The sequence below is a fragment of the Panthera uncia genome, assembly GCF_023721935.1.
Source record: "Panthera uncia isolate 11264 chromosome A1 unlocalized genomic scaffold, Puncia_PCG_1.0 HiC_scaffold_17, whole genome shotgun sequence".
NCBI lineage: Eukaryota > Metazoa > Chordata > Mammalia > Carnivora > Felidae > Panthera > Panthera uncia.
In genome coordinates this window covers 112,108,765-112,127,695 of record NW_026057577.1, presented here as the reverse complement: position 1 = coordinate 112,127,695, position 18,931 = coordinate 112,108,765, and the positions used below count along the sequence as shown (strand labels likewise).

The window sequence follows — 18,931 nt, the reverse complement described above, 5'->3', positions numbered from 1 at the left end:
ATTGGACAGAGGTGAAGGCTGAAGAATTGGTGAGAACAAAGGCCCTGAGGTAGCAAGGCAGGGTAGGTTGAGAGACAGGTTTGGGCTATAGCGTGTAGAGTGTATACAGGGGGGATGAAACCAGAAGGGTAGTTTGGCATTAGATCATGATGGGCCTTGGAGGCTGAACTGAGGAGAATAAACCAGGTAGGCAGTAGAGACCACAGGGAGTTTTTTGAGCAGCTGGGTGATGTCACCATTATGCTCTAGGAAAACTAGTGTACGTTGTTTCCTGTTCCAGATTTACTCTTGCCTTTTGTCCAGAATTTGTACTGAAATCTTTTCTTTTCCTCGGGCCATTCTTCTTTTTCTGTAAGCAGTAAGTGGAAAAGGCAAGACTCCACTTCGAAAGAGGTACAGCTCCCATCAGATGGGCCAGTCGAAGCAGTGTCCCCTCGAGGAAAGCAGCTGTGAGAAAGGCTGTCAGGTCACCAGTGAGCAGATCAAAGCCGATATGAAAGCAGCTAGGGATATTCCTGAAAAGAAAAAAAACAAGGATGTGTATCCCAGCTGCAGCAGCGCCACCGCCAGCACAGCGGGAGCCTCCAGCTCACACAGCACTGCTTCTCAAAGCCCCGACTTTGTAAGGACGGTGAACAGCGGCGGCTCTTCCGAGCCTAGCCCTTCCGAAGTGGATGTGTCCAGGCAGTGTGTCTGCTCCCCCGGTGGGTCAGAGGACTCTGAGGCCATGGAGGAGGGAGATGCAGAGAGTTCTGTCTGCCCCAGATGCTGCTGTCACAGGCCCCAGGAACCCCAAAGGAGAACTAGCAGGTGTTCTGATGAGGAACGTCCTTCAACCAGCCGAGCCTGTGTTGTGAATGGCCCGGATGGTACGAGATCCGCCTTTTCCTTTAGGACTCTGCCACAAGGGGGGTCTTCAGGCCCAGCACATGATGAGAGGACTAATGGGAGTGGCTCTGGGGCTACAGGTGAGGACAGGAGGGGGAGCTCCCAGCCTGAGAGCTGTGACGTGCAGTCTAATGAAGACTACCCTCGGAGGCCCCTAACAAGGGCGAGGAGCAGACTCTCCCATGTACCGCTGGTATCTGAGTCAGGTATGACAATGCTGCCAGGATTAGCGACTGCAGGTTAGGCCTTGACAAGGGCATGAGCTCATTCTATACGTTTTCTTGCCTAAAGCCACTTTGGCGGATTGAATTGTGTGTTGGGGGATCTGTGATCAATCATGCAGAGTTTGATCTAATTTTCAGTGGTGGGGGGTGGGGGCGGGGGCGGAGGGAGGTGTGTAAAAGAGCTTGTAAAACATCCACCCCAGGAAAACTCAAATAGTCAAGCCGCTAAGAGAGATATAATTGTGTGTATATTGACCCTAAATACAGTACCGATGCTGATGTCTAAGTCCCGTGTTAACTCTGCTCCCATCCCACACTGAGGGGAGTCGTAACCCTCAGTGAAGCTTTAAACCTTAGCCAAAGGGTGAGGACCTCAAGTTGCCGAGGCTGGGGAACGTAACATAGGGGTTTGCCCCTCTGTCTGCCTCTGCAGTACTTAGTAAGTTTTTCCTGAAATCTAGTTTTGCTTCCAGGTAGGTTTGCCGAGAGATGAGCAGGTAAGTGGGTAATGTAGCTGAGAATTCTTTTTGGTGAAAATACACTGAAAACATATATATATATATATATGTATGTATGTGTGTAATTTCATTAATATTTATGATGTATATGTCAAGGCATTGGGTTGGGTGGGGTAAGCACATTTCTCAACCATAGTTTTTATTTCTGACCTTATTTTTAAGTAATCTCTCCTGCTTTTATTAAGTCATGAATAGCTATCAATGAATAATAATATATTTTAATTTTTTCCAGGTCTCCCTCACTTTTAAAATCTTAAAATCTGCTCCGGAATGTAGTTAGGGTGTTTTTGTTTACCAAATAGAACTGAGCTTATCAAATCATGTGGAGCTAAACTAAAAAAAAAAAAAAAAAAAAGCTTTCATAAGATAAATGTGAGATCTTCCTTCACTATGTGCTAATCATCATAGTAGCATAAACTCATCATTAAATATAAGTTCTACTTCAACATTTCACTACGGTTTACAGACACTAGTTCTGGCGTACGACGAAAATACTTCCCCAAGCTGGAATTTTAAGTGTTTTATTATATCAGTTTTTTTTTTTTTTTTTTTAATGCATAACGTAAAATTCACCATTTTAACCATTTTGAAGTATACATTTCTTTGGCGTTAAATACATTCACATTGTTTTGCAACCATCACCACCATGTATCTGAACGTTTTCATCCTCCCAAGTGGAAACTGTGTGCCCATTAAACGGAAACTTCCCATGACGATGCCTTTTGTTGCATGGTTTTTCATGGTTGTAAAGTCACATCTACAAGTTTCCCCTTTCTGATTTCTTTATTTTTTTGCTGTGGAAGACCTTCCTTGAATATGCCTCCAGTCATTGTTTACATCTGATTTGTTTTTCATTTGTTTATTTTAGCTCTTTATTTTAACCTGCAGGCAGTGAGCTTTATTTTTTTATTCCAAATTGTCATTAAGTTATTTTTATTTCAGTACTATTCATTGACCTCCATTCTCATTCTTTTGAGATGCTTTTTTATCATGTACTTTACATATACTTAGGTTTATCTCTGGCCATTCTGTTCTGTTCCCGTGTTCTGTCCTCTTTCATTCTTCTTCAAAATTTCTTTGGCTAGTCATGCATGTCTCATTCATTTTTATGGTTGTATTTTATAATGATTTTGTCAGGCTCCACAAGCAAATCTTGGTTTTTGTTTAGAATTCCATTACATCGATCTACTGAAAAGATAATTGTCATTTTTACAGCATGGAGTCTTCCCACTTAGGGACTGTTCTGTCTCCCATTTTGTCTTTTGTCCCTCAGTAAACTTTTCAGTTGCTGCTGTTTTGAGGGGTTTTGTTTTGTTTTTATTTTTAATGTAAATCATGTATGTTCTGTTACCCTCTTTACCATTTCCTTCGGACTTGTTTCAGGACTGGAACTTGTCTTAGCTGAAATAATTCTCTAGAAATAAAAAAAAAAAATCTCATTTTTACTTTTTTAGGTAAATTACATCTGTTTTCTTGTGTGATTTTTTTTCAATTTGAGAAAGCTTCTAATGTGTGTGTAGCTGATCGTACAGTAGATATATGGTTTCCTCATATTTTTTAAACAGTACAAATGTCCATTTACGTTCAGTAACAGCTTTTCTGGAGAAATGTCAAAGTGCTAATTTTAGTATTATCTGGATCTCATTTGGAAAGAACAAGTTATTTGAGTGGCTTTCAACTTGCTATTTTTGATCCAGCATGTTTTTGATATCTGTTGGCCATTCTGCTCTTCAGAGTTTTAAGGAGAAAAATACAGACTAATAAAAGAACAAACTTGATTGAGTGTTATGGATTTTTTAATATCACTTTATCAAAGAAAATGTTTGAGCTTTTACTTTGGTTTTCTTATGTAGTGTTAAAACTCTGTTAGAAGCTAACGTAGTTATGTCATGAATTCTTATTTTCGGAATAAATGACTGTAAGTTGCTCTTTGTATCCTCACTGTATACTTTATAAAATAAATATCACAAAAATAACTAATTGGATTGTCAAAGAATAGCATTTAAGGTTAATATGGTATGGTTCTCATAAATACTAACCTCTTTTCCTGACATCCCAAGACTGAATTGGTTTGTTTTCTGTATTTCCGTAGCATCTTCTACGCCAATGTTAACTATACTGTGTCATAATTCTGTGTTTTACTGTCTGTCTTTCCAATAGACTGAGCTCCATGAGGGCAGGGAGAGTGTCTTCTTGTTTGCAATTTTATTCCCAATTTCTGGCATGGTGTGTTACATGGTTTGGGGCTCAGTGAATAATTGTCAACTTAATAAGTGGTAGGAACCAACATATGAGGTATGTTGATGCTGGTGGATGTATGAAATCACTATGAATCGTTCCTAAACAAAGAGGGAAGCATGAGAAGAAGAAAAAAAAAAATGACAAATTCTTTTTTTCTTTTACCATTGGAAGGAAGCCTTTGTTTTTGATGCTTATCTACATATAAAGTGTGACTCAGTTTTATAACTTTTCTTAGAAAATATGAACTGCCAATTTGGGCACTCTGGAGAGCAGGAAATTTAACCTTGAACCCCATGTTCTGATCAATTAAAGGGGAGAGGAAAGAGAGCAATCCAGGAAGGTGAAAAGTTTGAAAATCAGATCATGAAAAGAGAATGCTAAGAGAAGATTCTACTTTCAAAATTGTCCTGAAGGAATGGAAACAGACTTTTTTTTGTTTTTTGTTTTCATTTTTGGGGTACTGGGAGACAAACCAGTTCCTATTATTGGTTATGAATTTTGTCTGCTATGTGACACGTGCTGTGTGACACGTCACATAGCAGACAAAATCTTGTCAATAAAGATGATGAGATTTTACGTGACGTTCCTTCAAGAATACTGTGGAAGAAGGCCTTTGGTGGATTAGATCAGTAGTCCTCATCTTTTTTCTGAAACCCCAGGGTTTTGTTTGGGTTCAGGGTCTTTAGCGGAAGATTGATGGGTAGAACTCTGAGGCTCCCTTTTAGGTTTCACCAAGAGCAGCTGCTTCCAGTGGGTTTGCATAGTAAGATTTCCCAAAGATTTCAGATGGTGGAGGAAAGGTTCTGGTGTGTAAAAAGAAAAGCACTTAGATTAGATCTCTAGAGTCGTCTCTAACCCAAGCCTCTGGGAATTTGCAGTATTTGCACGTTGTTTCCCTGTCTTTCTTGCTAACCGTTGACGTTTAAGGTTACAGAAGTACCAAGTAGGATGAAAGCAGTGTGGTGAGATTTAATTCATGAAGATCAACCTAATTGCATGCAGTAAATGCTCTGCTACAGAATGCTTATCAAAAATGAGGACGGTGATTTTTTTTTTTAGTGTCTTGTCTTAGAATGTATATGTGCTTGTTAAAGTTTTAGAGATGAATTTAGACCTTGCATTTAGATAAAATCAAGATAAAATCAAGATAACACTTGCTTTCGTAATTAAACTATCATGTGTTACAACAACACTAGTAAATGAGTCAGGGCCTTACTAAGAAGGATCTGGTAGATAAATGAGACCACAAGTTTTGTAGCGTAGTGACGAGCACTAGATGGCCTGGCATTGCCTCCTGCTTCCACCCTTCCACGGTGGCAGGCTCTTCTGGTGTCCCATGTCTCTATTTCCTCGTGTGTAAAACAGGGAGAATAATCTCTCTCAGAGGGCTGTTTTAAGGATTAAATTAGTTAATACAAGTAAAACGCTTAGAAAAGTGCCTGACACACAGTAAGTGCTCAGTAAATATTTGCCATTATTGTTATTCCATTTACGTATCCGTCATGCATTTCGGTGAACGTTGATTCAATAAATGTTCATTTTAGATCACTGCTAGTGGCTGACATTGACTCAAAGGTGAAATAAAGCGGTCTTGTTGCCTTCAAGGAGCTTTCAGTTTAAGTTGAGAAATAAGTGTACAGGGAATTACAGAACCATTTATAAGGTTTGGGGACCCAGGTGATTTGTTAGAGCAGGTGGTATTTAAGCTAGACCTTTCAGGAATGGATCGAATTTCAGAAAGTGAGGTCAGGAAAAGGTGTTCTGGGCAGAAGGAGCTAGAATGACTTTTGGCTTCAGATGCATTGGCAATGGCAGATGACCAGGACATGGAGTGGGATAAAATTAAGAACAGGTGTCAGCCCGTGAAACATATTTACTGTTAGTAATTTACTAAATTAGTAATTTAAAGTGTTTAGCAGGAAAGTGGGGAGTTTAATTCACCAACAGTATTTTAGGATGAGTTGAGTGACTAAAGATGGGAATGTTAACTAGATTGCCGAGGCATGAAAAGGGATATCCTATTTGATGTCAGGAAGTCTGAGATCCTGGAGGGTGATGTTGTTTTGGAATAGTCAGTTGGAAATAGCAGTTATGTTCTATTGGGATATAATCCGATTATATTCTATTGGGAACCAAGTCCTAGATTTGAGAGTCACATTGACAGAGTTCATACATATGCAGTTGAGCGCATTCTCTTGGAGGAAAGAAAGCTAAAAGCTAAAGTTTGGATTTTCCTCTTGCCTTTTCTAGAGGTTGCCAAAACAAAGCCACGGCATGCCATGAAGCGGAAACGGACAGCAGATAAGTCCACCAGTACCAGCGACCCTGTGATTGAGGATGACCATGTGCAGGTGAAGAAAAAAACCCTCGCTTAACTTTCAGTCTAGCCAAGGTCCTGAATAATGACTCCAGATTCCATCTTTATACATATAATTTTTTTTGCCCTAAAAGAGAAGAAATTGGTAACAGCTGCTTCGTAGCTTGTGCCAGTGAAAACATTTAAGCTTTAAAAAAACATCTGCAGAAAGATACATCATTTAAAGTTTCTCTCTTTGTAGGTCCTCGTATTAAAATCCAAAAATCTTGTTGGAGTCACCATGACCAACTGTGGAATCACAGATCTAGTGCTAAAAGACTGTCCCAAGATGATGTTCATCCACGGTATGTCTTAAGGCCTGGGTCATACGAGAGCGTCAAGAATGAGTTTAAAGAATTAAGGACTCATAAATACTACAAGAACATTTCTTTATTTTTTCCAAGGAATCATTACATCGGGTTCTCATTCTGTCCTTGTTGTCATTCTCAGTTACTCCATAGTATTTGTGAGGGACCGTGTGCAGAGGCTTCTTCTTATAAAATAGCCTCTCCTCTGCTTTCCTCCAAATGGTAATTGTTACTTGATCTAACAGAGTAGATTAACAACATGTATGGGCTTCGGGGTCCGGTAGATCTCAGCTTGAGTCCTGTCCCTACCATTTGCCAAGCTGTAGGACGTTGGACAGCTTTTGTGTTCATGTTCTGTGGGCACTGGTGACTGGGCCTGAGGTGCTTAACGGCTCTAGATTTGATCGACGTGGTCGATCATCACCTCAGTTTCTGGCATAATATCTTTAGTCCAGGCCCCACTTTTCTTCTCAGTCCGCGTGTTTCCAGTCCATCTTTACTTATGTACATATTCACCTCTGAACGAATAACAGGGTGTTAACTTGTGTGAGCTTTTATAATTTCAGATATATAGTATGTCCATTTTTCCATTTTCACTCAAAATTATAGTTTTGATATCTGTCCGTGTAGAATTATGAAGCTATGACATGTTTGTTGCCTTGGACGAGTTCTATATTCTCTGTGTTCATCTTTTTCAGTCTGTAAAGTGTGCATAATTACGCTTACCCTGTAAACACATAATTGTGAGGATTAAGTGCAATGATGTGTGTGCACATGTGTGTGTGTGTGTGTATGTACACGTACACATAGTAGAGGGTCTGACCTCTAAAAGCTTACCAGATGTTAATTTGTATTCTATTAGTATTGCAGTATTATGGGCTTCCTTTTTTTTTTTTTTTTTTTGCATTTTTATGTTACTGGTAGTAAACAAAGCTAGGTAATCCTTAACCAGTTTGTCATAAACGAGGAGAATCCCAGAAAGAAGAGATAAAACTAAGAAATAAACACTACCTCTCTCCTGGATTCTAGAAAACTCTAGACCCTATGTTCACCCTTAAGAGTGGTACTTTACTCCATTCCAGCCGATGAAGTTTTAGACTGTCTACTGAACAGCCATCTCCTCTTGGACTTTCCTCGTAAAACACAGTAGGGGCACATCAAAAGCTCAGGGGTCATAACAGCAGGGCAGCCCCGGCAGTGCTCCCCGCTCTGAGGTCTGAGAATCTTCCTCTCAGCCTTTGGACTCTGCTGCTTTTTGACCTCTCATTCGTTTCTCTGTTCAGCTCTTGGAGAATCTGGCTGGCGCCTGACTCTGATGGTTCATTCACCCCATATCTTCTCTAAAGGTGCACGTTGAAACCTGTATCCCATCTCGTCCACTCTCTTTTCCTCCTTTCCTGTCCCCAGCCCTGCTTGCCCTTCTTCCTGCCAGGTCACAGAAGGAGAAAATAAGCCAGAAAGGCAGAGACTTGGCTCAGCCCTCTGACCTCAAGCTGGTTACAGGGAGGTGGGGACATTTGGGTCAAGGACATCATGAGGTGTCTTATTAAAGAAATCAAGCGTATCAGTTTGATTACGGTTTTATCTCTTGCATCTGATTGTCTCTTGAATTGGACTAAGTTGAAATCCATAGTAAAAATTGGATTAGAATGAACTTTAAGGTTAAAAATAGAGGAAAGGGATATTTTTCTGAAGTTGAGCATACTGTTGCAGTTAAATGCATTTATTATATAAGTTATTTTTCTTTTAATCCTACACTTTATATGTTAAACGGGGAGAATATTTAATCGTGTTTTCAGGCCAGCATTTTTTTAAATATATTTTTTTAATGTTTATTTTTGAGAGAGAGGAGAGAGACAGCATGAGTGGGGGAGGAACAGAGAGAGGGAGACACAGAATCCTAAGCAGGCTCCAGGCTTTCAGCTGTCAGCACAGAGCCTGGTGTGGGGCTTGAACTCACAGACTGTGAGATCGTGACCTGAGCCAAAGTCGGACGTTGAACCGACTGAGCCACCCAGACATCCCTCAGGCCAGCATTTTTAATAGAACTCTCTGCAGTGATGGAAATATTCTGTGTCTGTACTGTTTGATATGATAACCACTGGCCACATGTGACTATTGAACATTCAAACTGTGGCTAATGCCTGATGAACTAAATTGTTAATCTTACTGCATTTTAGTTAATAGAAATTTAAAAAGCTACAGGTGGCTAGTGGCTACCACATCGAACTATACAGCTTCAGACCAAAGTATCCAAATAGTTTTGGGTCTTTTAAGGTTTTCTGTTTATACTTATGATAGGAATTGAAATCGACTCGGCTCATTTCCTGTGGGTGAATGTAAAATAATATATGCAAATTATTCTAGGTTTATTTGAACATTACCCATAAAATTTAACCGTTACCATCATTCATTCTTTTCAGTAAATCTTTTCTAAACAATTTGTATGGTTAAGCAAAGTCATTCTCTGGAATGTGGACTCCTCAAAGTAAAATCTTAGGAAAAAGTTCCTTCAGTGGGAGGGGGTGACCACCTTCTTTTGAACAGGGCAGAATCACGTTTTCAAATCACTTTGATAACTGTTAGTTGTACTTTATGACAGTACTTAACCTGTGTTAAAGATGTTCATGTCTGCGGCATCTTTTGCTAATATAAGTCGGCCCGGTCCTCCAAAGATCATTCTCAAGTGGGCGGTACACTGACTGCTGTATTACTTTGTCCGACCTATTCACGGAGCTTATCGTTTCCATTTTGTAGCTACCAGGTGCAGGGTACTGAAACATTTAAAAGTAGAAAATGCACCAATCGTAAATCGATTTGACTACGCACAGTGCAAGAAACTGAATATGGATCAAGTACTAGACCAGATCCTACGGATGCCTCCTGAGAGAAACCGCATCATATACCTCCGCCCGATGCAGCAGGTAACGAGCTCTGCTCTTTTCTGAGGGATGTTGCAGTGATTTTTTTTTTTTTTTTTTTTTTTTTTTAAGTCTCCCACCTTTTTGGACTTGGGATTTAGTCATTGGCTCAACCCGTGGTCATGATTCTTTAGATTCTACACAGTTCTTTTAGCCATACTAGACCACCTTGCCAGTCTTCCTCATTAACGTTTCTCTGTTAGATTTTTGTGGGTTCTTACCAAATGACAGGATGAGGGCAGTCGTTGAAGTTTTTATACTTATTAAAAGTTGCCCGTTTAGAACACAGACTCTGGTTTCAGACCGCCTGATTCACAGTCTCATTCACTGACAGGGAGCGGATTACTTAGCTGCTTTGCCTTAGTTTTTTCAGCTATACAATTAGACTAAAAACCTACACTTACTGTGATAGTTAAATTAATATACGTAGTGTTAGAACAGTTGCATATAGTAAGCAATCCTTTGATAGCTCCTATCCTCCTTATTTTTTCTTTTTATTGTATCTCTATGAGAAGATGGATGTTAGTTGAACCTATTATGTTAACATTTCACAGTACAGGTAAATCAGACTGTCCTGCTGTATGTCTTACATTATACAGTGATGTATGTCAATTACTTCTCAGTAACACTGAGGGAGATAAAAAGTGCAAACATACGTAAGACTCTGCTTGGTGTGATGCCAAAATAAAGTTTAAAGGAAATAGTATATAATTGTTGTAGTCACTGTTTGAGCCTGGCCCCAAAAGACTCATTTCAACAAACACATCCTTTGTTTATAATTTTTGGGGGCTGAAAAATCCACAGGGCATCATCCTTCTCTCGAGAAGTTTGCCTTTCTGGTAGGAGGTAGACACGTATGCCACTAAGATGGTAAGATGGGATTGCAGAAGAGAGATGGGGAAGAGGGCGCTCCATGAGAAGAAAGCAAGTGAGTAAAGGCCACAAGGGGGGCAAGGAAATGTGTTCTGCCATTAGGATTGGCAGTGGGCCAGTTTGGATAGAGTATAGAGCACTACACATTCGCAGCTCTGACACAGCCAGTACCTACACCTGTGAAAGACATACTCCGAAGTGGATTCCTGGGGTCACTTACCTGCATCTGGATTCCTTGCTTTAGTGGGCATTTATATTAATATGACCATGAGATGGAAATCAGGGCGATTGCCAGGTAGAAAAATTTTGCTGAGCCCCACTCCCCACATGGCCAGCTGTGCTCAGGACTGAATGTGACTATTTGACTTTCAGATCTGCCCAAGATATTAAAACTGAGGTCCTGAAGAAAGATTGTTCATGCTCTAAGGAGCTAGATTTCTAAGGCATTCACTTCCTTTGTCCAAAGCCCTCTCTGTGATGTCTTCCCCAGGTGGACACACTAACATTGGAACAGAAGCTCTTTAGTGGTCCCTACCCCTATCACATCTGTATTATCCACGAGTTCAGTAACCCTCCCAATGTCCGGAACAAAGTGCGTATCCGCAGCTGGATGGATACCATAGCAAACATCAATCAGTAAGTAATCTGTGGTCCCTGGAGGCCTTTTCAGTCATTGCCTATGGGAGGGGTTCCCAGAAACACAACCTAGTTGTTCTTTATTGTAAATGATACTTGTCTGGGCTTTTCAGGCACCGAAACATATGAAATATAACATGTAAAAAAACCTGAGGGAAATGGGGACTTAAAGTGAAAAGCATGCATGCGTATTTGTAACTTTATTTCTGAACTTAGAGAAAAATTGCAGGAACAGACTGTACGTACACATTTGACTTCATTCCTTTAGCCTTAGGGCATGGAAAAGAGATAAAATTAAAGATCTTAAAACTGTGACATTTTGTATCATCAGAAAATTAGACTTTTTATGCCTTTGTTATATAAATGTTTTATTAAGCACCTTACACAAACGACATTTGATTAGAGAGTGGCTTTCTCTCTTTCCCCGATAGGATTTTGAAGGTAGTGAAGAAAGTAACTTTGAACTGACTAGATATGTTATCCTCTTCTAGTCTTCTGCTTCTGTTAGTTATTTAATACTTTGTTTGAGATGCTCCCTAGAATCTAGGCCTGATACAATTTTGACAGTCCTTTCTACCCCACACCCTAACATTATTTCCGGTTTTGTAATTTTTAATTTTTTTTTTTGTTGTTGCCTCCAGAGAGCTCATTAAGTACGAATTCTTCCCTGAAGCTACGCGAAGTGAGGATGATTTAAAGAAATACCCCAAGTACCCGTGGGGGAGAGAAATCTATACTTTAGAAGGTGAGCATTTACAGATGGCTGGGAAGCTAAATTAACTAGCTGGTTAACTAACTAGATGGAGAGACAGGTCTTAAGGAAGAGAGGAGTGGGAGCCTTACAGTTTGTCAAGGTGATGGGTATTTTGACTGTCTGCAGGTAGCAGGGGCCAGATAAATCCTGCTCTCCCTGTGTGAGTCTTTGCCATCCCCCACCTAATCAGAAGCAGTGTGGAAACACAAAAGGTAGAAGAAAATTAAACTTGCTGTATAGTCTGAGAGTTGGAAGTGACTTTAGGGCACCTGTCTCAACTTCTTCATTTTATATAAAGAGAGGGAAAAACGGAGGCTTTTCCTGGAACCAGAGGGTGACCAAAGGTCACATGACCGAATAGCAGCAGAGCTAGAATTAGAATGGACCCTTCCTGGTCCAGCCCTTTTTTGCTCATCGTGAATGAAAGCACATTTTACATTGTGCTTACAGGACACTACCGTGTTTGGCCCCGTCCTTACTGCCCCAGCCGCAGTGCTGTTAACGTGTCGTCTTCTTTCAGGGGTTGTGGATGGAGCTCCGTATTCCATGATCTCTGACTTCCCTTGGTTAAGATCATTGCGGGCAGCAGAACCCAACAGCTTCGCCAGATATGACTTTGAAGACGATGAAGAAAGTAATTATGACCTGCCTTGATTTGTATTCTCCAGTTTGAGTATATCCTGCTGTGTTAGATGCTTCATACTTCGTTTGAGTTAAAAGCAGTGTAGCCTGTAACTGCTTCCCGTATAATTATTTTTATTTGCTTTTTGTTAGCGTTCGCTTCTCCCCCTGCAAACAGCAGCTCTAAATTTGTACAGTCATCAGTTGATTTACTAGGGATATATGAAGGTTGGCGGGCAGGAGTCCTTGAGACACATTTTTCTAGCTAGATATTTTTATTACCTAAATGTTTATAATTTTCTTGCTCTTTATTAAGAGTTTGTCAACTATATTATTTTGAAATTGTTCCATTTATGCTAATTATATGAAAGGATCTTTTGAGTATAGTTCTTCTCTGAGTGTTAGCACTCTTGAGTACCCATTTGTAGGAAGTTTTTAAAAACCATTTTAGGAGGAGGGGCGCCTGGGTGGCTCAGTCGGTTAAGCGTCCGACTTCGGCTCAGGTCATGAACCCATGGCTTGTGGGTTTGAGCCCTGCATCGGGCTCTGTGCTGACAGCTCAGAGCCTGGAGCCTACTTTGAATTCTGTGTCTCCCTCTCTCTCTGCCCCTCCCCTGCTCGCCCTCTGTGTCTCTCTCTCACATCTTCAATGTGTTTCAAATAAACATTGAAGAAAATATATATATATATATATATATATATATATATATATATATACATATGAGATGAAGAAATAGATTTGAAAAACTACACGTACATGTATACATGACTTACCTGTCTGGTGCGTTGTCAGCTTGGGCCTTTAATCATGCATGCTGTCTTGGGCACCAGACATGGCATGTCTGTAATAAGGGGACCCATTTCAAGAGCTGAACGTATTTCCGTCCCATCGCATTACAGGATATAGGCATATCTCATGGACCGGCTTAATCAGGGCCTTTCCAAATGATTCTGGTAATCATACGTGTTTCCCCTTTACTTTCTAATTTCCAAGGCACCATCTATGCTCCTCGAAGGAAAGGGCAGCTGTCTGCAGACATCTGTATGGAAACAATAGGAGAGGAAATCTCGGAGATGCGTCAAATGAAGAAGGGTGTGTTTCAGCGAGTAGTGGCAATTTTTATCCACTATTGTGACGTCAATGGGGAGCCGGTTGAAGATGACTACATTTGACTGGTCCCTCCTACTCTCCAGGTATTCTGGCGGAAAGCCGCTGGGGTCGCTCAGCTGCCGGCGAGTGCCACAGGGATTCAGGGCATGCAGTTTGGAAGCCCTGGCACATTTTGGTATATAGGAAATGTACAAGGAACACTGAAGTTGTATACAAAGATTTGTACATAAAGAAAACATACAAAGACAGTTCCTGAGTACCAACTTTATATCATATGTTTATACAATTTAATTTAAGAATTCATTTTAATGAAGGCAGATAATTGGAAAGAGTTCATTTCGTTCATTTTCGTTCATTTTTCCTGACTTAGTTCATAAAGTGTCACTTTTTGGCTGAGCCCCCAATTTACTATATTCTTGATAATCATTGTCATCCCCTTAAATCTGTGCCTTTTTCTTCTCGAGCAAAGCTGTTTGAGTAAATCTGTTGAAGAGTCTTTTTGTGTCTTGTGTGCTTTTTTTGTGTTATGATTAAAACCAACTAAACCCAATAGTCAGAGGCAACTTTATGTTTGTGTACAAAATGGTGTTTTTTTTCCCCCTTAGTATTATAGTTGCCGTATTTCTTAAAATGAAATAAAAAGATTCATGAGTTTAAAAAAAAAAAACAAACTGAGTTTGAGGGGGGAAATGGAAGTTTCCAAAGCATTTCTAGTTATTTATTTCCACATTCAATTGTGTATATGCTTTATCTTGAATATAAAAATAAAAGTTTATTAAAAACTTTTTTCTGGCCTTGGATCTGAATCCCTCTTTTCAAAGAAGAGTAGCAACTACTGTACAGAAAAGGAACGTGTAGATTTGTGTCTAAGATTTCAGTGTAATCCAGTTTCTCATCTCTTTTTTTCTAAAATTCAGTGGCTGCAAGATGTCCAACTCGAACTCTTACGTGACGGAACAGTGAGAAGAGCAGAATTTCCCCCAAATACCTGGTCACCATGAGATGGCCTTTCTCCTTTCGCAGGGGGAGAAATTACCCTAATTTGGCAGTGATACATGCAATATTATGTGTAGGGCCAGGGGTCAGGAGCACGAAAAGCTTTAAAGCGATACCTACGTTCGAGGGACAGTGTTGCCACTGGCTAGCTGAGTGACCTCAACAAAACGTTTAAACTGAAATTCTGTGGAAAAGTGTTGCCCACCCTCTCCGAGTGGCCATACGTGCTTCGGGTGTGTATGAGGTGTGAGGGCTCTTAGAGACTGCCGAGGCCAACCTTTTCACTTACAGGAGATTAATTGAAGTGCGGAGAGGGAAATTTTCTCACTTAATGGTTGAGACACGGTTAAGGCACTTCAAGGGTCATTCCCATTGGGCTGCCTCCCTATCTATCATTAATGTCCACAGAAATATGTAGGGACGCCAGAAATTCACACACTAAAATAGTGGGAATGGTAATCAGTGTCTTTCGCCAGAGTTCTTTTTTGAAGACAAAATTCTGTTAACGCTGGGAAGAATGTCCAGTACGCCATTGAGTCAGCTTTTTATGACCTTGTATTTAACTCCACTAATCTCCCTTTTAACTAAAAGAGAGTGTTGTACTCTGCAGGTTAGAGGTGTGACCAGCAAAAAGCAGGAAACAAATTACAAAACAATCTAGATATTTCAAACTACTACAAAACCCCCAACACTTAGACTCCCAGCTACCCTGTTTTTTCAGGTGTAACCATAATCACCAAATCACGGAAACAATGCTTAGATGAGCCGCTAGAGGCCGCTGCTTTCTAACTTAGTGGTTTCTTACCGGCTCCTCTCCTCGCCCGCTGTTAGAGCAAGTGCAGCGGGAAGCGCTAAAATCCTTCTCAAGATACCCAGATTGGAACAAATAAAAAAAGCAGCAGTCTTGGGAGAAGACGACGATAGTGACATTTGGTCAGTGTCTATGGAATGAATGGCTGGGTAGCAATTGCCCTAGAGCAGGGGTCGGCACGCTTTTCGCACAGGGCCAGATAGTAATTACCTGAGGCCCCACATGGCAGTTACCCTGGTGTTGGAGCATGAAAGCAGCCACAGAGCCTGTGTCAACCAGTGGGCATGGCTGTGCTACAGTGAAACTTTATTTGCGGACACGGATTTGAATTTCCCACAATTTTCACGTGTCACGAGATACCTTCTGTCTGCCGACCACTTTACAGAGTAAAAGCCATTCTTAGTTTACAGACCGGAGCATCTGGCCCCCGGGCCACCCACCTGCCATAGACAACTGAGCTGCCCCCCCATCCATTCAATTGCTTGTCACCAGCTTGTGGTGCAGTGTCTTGGCACAGCTTTAAAAGGCTTTAAGAAACGTTTCTTGGACGGATGACTGCATTAATGTTGGTGTCCGAGACCATCGTGTCTCTCCTCCAGTGCGGCCGGATGCAGGCCCTAACGGTCTCTGTAAATCACAGCTGGCACACAGCTCTTACGGGGACTTCACCGGGGGATCCAAGGATGTGGATGCAAATTCTAACCCCCTCAAATGACCGCCAAGTGACCTGGAGATGGTCACAGCCTCTACCCTGGAGCCTCGGATAAACGCGCCCACCCCCAGGGCACCTGTGAAGGTGCAGCGAGAGCTTCCAGAAACCGCAAAGTGTGAGGCAAGTGGACATAGTATCGCTTCCACTGTAATTCCCTTTATTATGAAAGGGGTTCTTTTTTTAGTGATCTTCACCTTCTGTTCCTTCGACCATATTCCAGGGTGATAGGAAACAGAACTGGTGAGGCCATTAAGGCAATACTGGTCCTATGAAAGCATTTTTAAGAGCATTTACCAAGGGCTTTCCGTGCGTCCTCATTCTGACTTTCAGTGTGGCTGATCATTATGTCCCCTGCTTTACTGTTGGGGAAATTAGGGTTTAGTGGGTTTAGTGCCTTGCTCAAAGGCACGCGTCTAGGAAGTGGTGAAAGCAGGATGCTGTCAGTCTGCCTCCAAAGTCTGTGCAACTTGGGCAGAGTGTCTCAGTCCCTGGAAGGGAGGCTTGGCTAAAGCCCAGGCAGGGGCTGGCTTCCTCCCGCAGGCAAGCTGCCCCTTAAACTTGAACCCATTCCGGCTGACCTTCATATCGTTAGCACAGTCCCAGGAAAACAGAGGCTGCTGATTTTGATGCGGGCCTCAGATGTTCCACTCAGACACGGGATGCGGCCAGGTGGTGACGGAATCAACACCGCAGGCCCTGTGGCATCCGTATGGCACGCACACAGCAACTAAAAAGAACCAAGAATCACATGTGTTGATGTGAAACGACGCTTCCCGTGTCCCGAAAGAAAAGCCGAGTTGCAGATCATGATACACAAGCATTATTTATGTATAAGAACAAAACAAGACCATAGATTTTTATCTGTACATTTATACATATGTGGATACACAGGACACGTCCGTGAGTTACATAAGCCAGATAGAAGAGCGGTTACTTCTTGGGAGGGGAGGGGGATTGAGCTGGAGTCCAGGGGCATTTTGCTGTATCTGTAGTTAGAACTCCTTATAATGGGAATGGACTGCATAAATACATTATGTGTGCAACCCATCATTTATGTTGTCTAAAAATATATAATTTGTATATTTAGAAACACACGTGAAGAAGGGGAGGAAGAAAGCACTCTTTTAGAATGGAGTGGTCCAAAGTGTTTCAGCCCTGACTCCTGTGTCCTTGGGCAAATCACCTTCCCTGACAGACGGTTTCCTTTTCTATAAAATCCCTCCCCGCTGGTTGCTGTGAGAGGCCCAGGGACCTCGCTGGGAAAATGCCGAGAAACTTGTAAAGTGCCTGCAGTGGTGAGCTCCGGGGACAGAGAAGCCTGTCCAGATAGCGTTCCAGGCTCCAACTACAGATTTGGCAACGTCAAGCTGCCTTCCGCCGGAGCCACGCCTGGAGGGTCTGAGATACAAAAGCCAAATGCTCTCTTTGGCTCACTTACCTCGTTCTCAGGGCCCGCTGCTGGCTTTTCCGTAGCCCGGGCGGCAGGGGAGTTACCGCAAAGAGGGGGAGAGATCAGCGCAGGAGGGCCTTTCCTCCCCGACCAGCGGTCTGCCAGATCCCTCCCAGGTTTAAAGACAGAAATTGAGGCTCAGAGAGTGAAAGGGAACCAAAGAAGACACCAGAGCGAGTGCCAGGCAGGGCGGCACACAGGAACAGTAAGTCCCGATGCCTCTCCAGGCCCCAGGCTGAGGCTCAAAGGAACTTCCCATCAACAGGAAGGCAGGGGCCACCCTTGCTTGCTCACTCCTCTTCCAGCATCCGGCCGGCAGGGGACAGTGGAGTGAGTTCACCCCGGTAAGGGACAGGGGGCCTGTGGTTGGGACTGTGGGCTGACCATCACGCAGCCCGGGGGGCGCTCCCCAGACGCACACTTTCGGCCCGGGCTATTCACCAGACCTCGGCTGAGGTCGCTCTGCTGCAAAGCCGGAGAATTTTGGGTACTTCTTGAAAGGATTTTATGAGGATTGAGATAATCCCCATAAAGCACTTAACACAGAGCCTAGCAGAAAGGAGCTCAGTAAATGTTAGCTTCTCTTATTGCTACATTATTATTATTATTTTCTGGGGTGAGCTAAAAAAAGAGGGGAAGGGAAAGGAGAAACTGAATCACATATAATAGCCATTAAAAGTATCGTCAGTTTCATGGGGCGCCTAGGTGGCTCCGTCGGTTAAGTGTCCCATTCTTGGTTTCGGCTCAGGTCACGGTCTCATGGTTTCATGAGTTCAAGCCCCGTGTTGGGCTCTGCGTTGGCAGCATGGAGCCTGCTTGAGATTCTCTCCCTCTCTCTCTGCCCCTCGCCCACTCTCTCTCTCTCTCTCTCTCAAAATAGATAAACTTAATAAAAAAATTTTTTTTAATATCATCAGTTTCACTTCTCTCTATGGTTCCAAAAGGTATCGAATGCCACTCGTGATTAGCGACATCCACTCGTAAAGTTTGGAAGTTGCCCTCTGGGGACTTCTCTCACAGTCCTTCCCAGCTGCAAGAGTCCCTGGTAGGGTGGGCCCACCCACCCTCCAGTGCTCAGTCAGGTCCTTTCAAACAAGGAAAGCACTTGGCTTAAGTTAGAACTTAAAACTTTGCTTTGTTTTCATTTCTCTATCTCTATGCCTGCTTTCTATTTAGGGCAAGTCATACTGGTTTTCTAGTCTGGGACTGATACGTTTCTTCTGAAATGAGTTTATCTAAGTGAACACTTGAATTGACTTAAAGGAAAATATTAAGCAAATCGCAGTACAGGCAGGACACATATTTGGGGAGAATCCTAACAGTGGCCCTTGGATGACCCATGTTGGAACGCTCCCAACAATCCTAGCAGCTCTGAGAGTTTCGCCATTTTGTGGATGAGACCAGTGAGGCAAGAGCTGGTTAAAGCCCAAAGCAGCACGCTGTCCCAAACCCAGGCCTTGAAATCCATCCCTGATTTGTTTAAATTTAAGCCAGATACTCGGCCTCAGTTT

General features: G+C 42.2%; 1 protein-coding gene across 10 annotated transcripts in view; it reads left to right on the top strand.

Moving 5' to 3' along the window:
* The window catches only part of FBXO38 (F-box protein 38), a 56,007-nt gene extending 42,060 nt beyond the window's left edge, over nt 1-13,947 (top strand). For 6 of the 10 annotated variants that reach the window (XM_049648057.1, XM_049648055.1, XM_049648058.1 and 3 more), the window contains 8 exons: nt 357-1,094; nt 6,122-6,222; nt 6,430-6,532; nt 9,293-9,459; nt 10,820-10,965; nt 11,607-11,710; nt 12,240-12,353; nt 13,335-13,947. In XM_049648057.1, coding sequence (XP_049504014.1) covers nt 357-1,094; nt 6,122-6,222; nt 6,430-6,532; nt 9,293-9,459; nt 10,820-10,965; nt 11,607-11,710; nt 12,240-12,353; nt 13,335-13,513 — 1,652 coding nt within the window. In that variant the 3' untranslated portion in view covers nt 13,514-13,947. The remainder of the gene's footprint in view (nt 1-356; nt 1,095-6,121; nt 6,223-6,429; nt 6,533-9,292; nt 9,460-10,819; nt 10,966-11,606; nt 11,711-12,239; nt 12,354-13,334) is intronic. The other 4 variants (XM_049648056.1, XM_049648061.1, XM_049648062.1 and 1 more) reach the window with 4 other exon arrangements.
* The last annotated feature ends 4,984 nt before the right edge of the window (nt 13,948-18,931 follow it).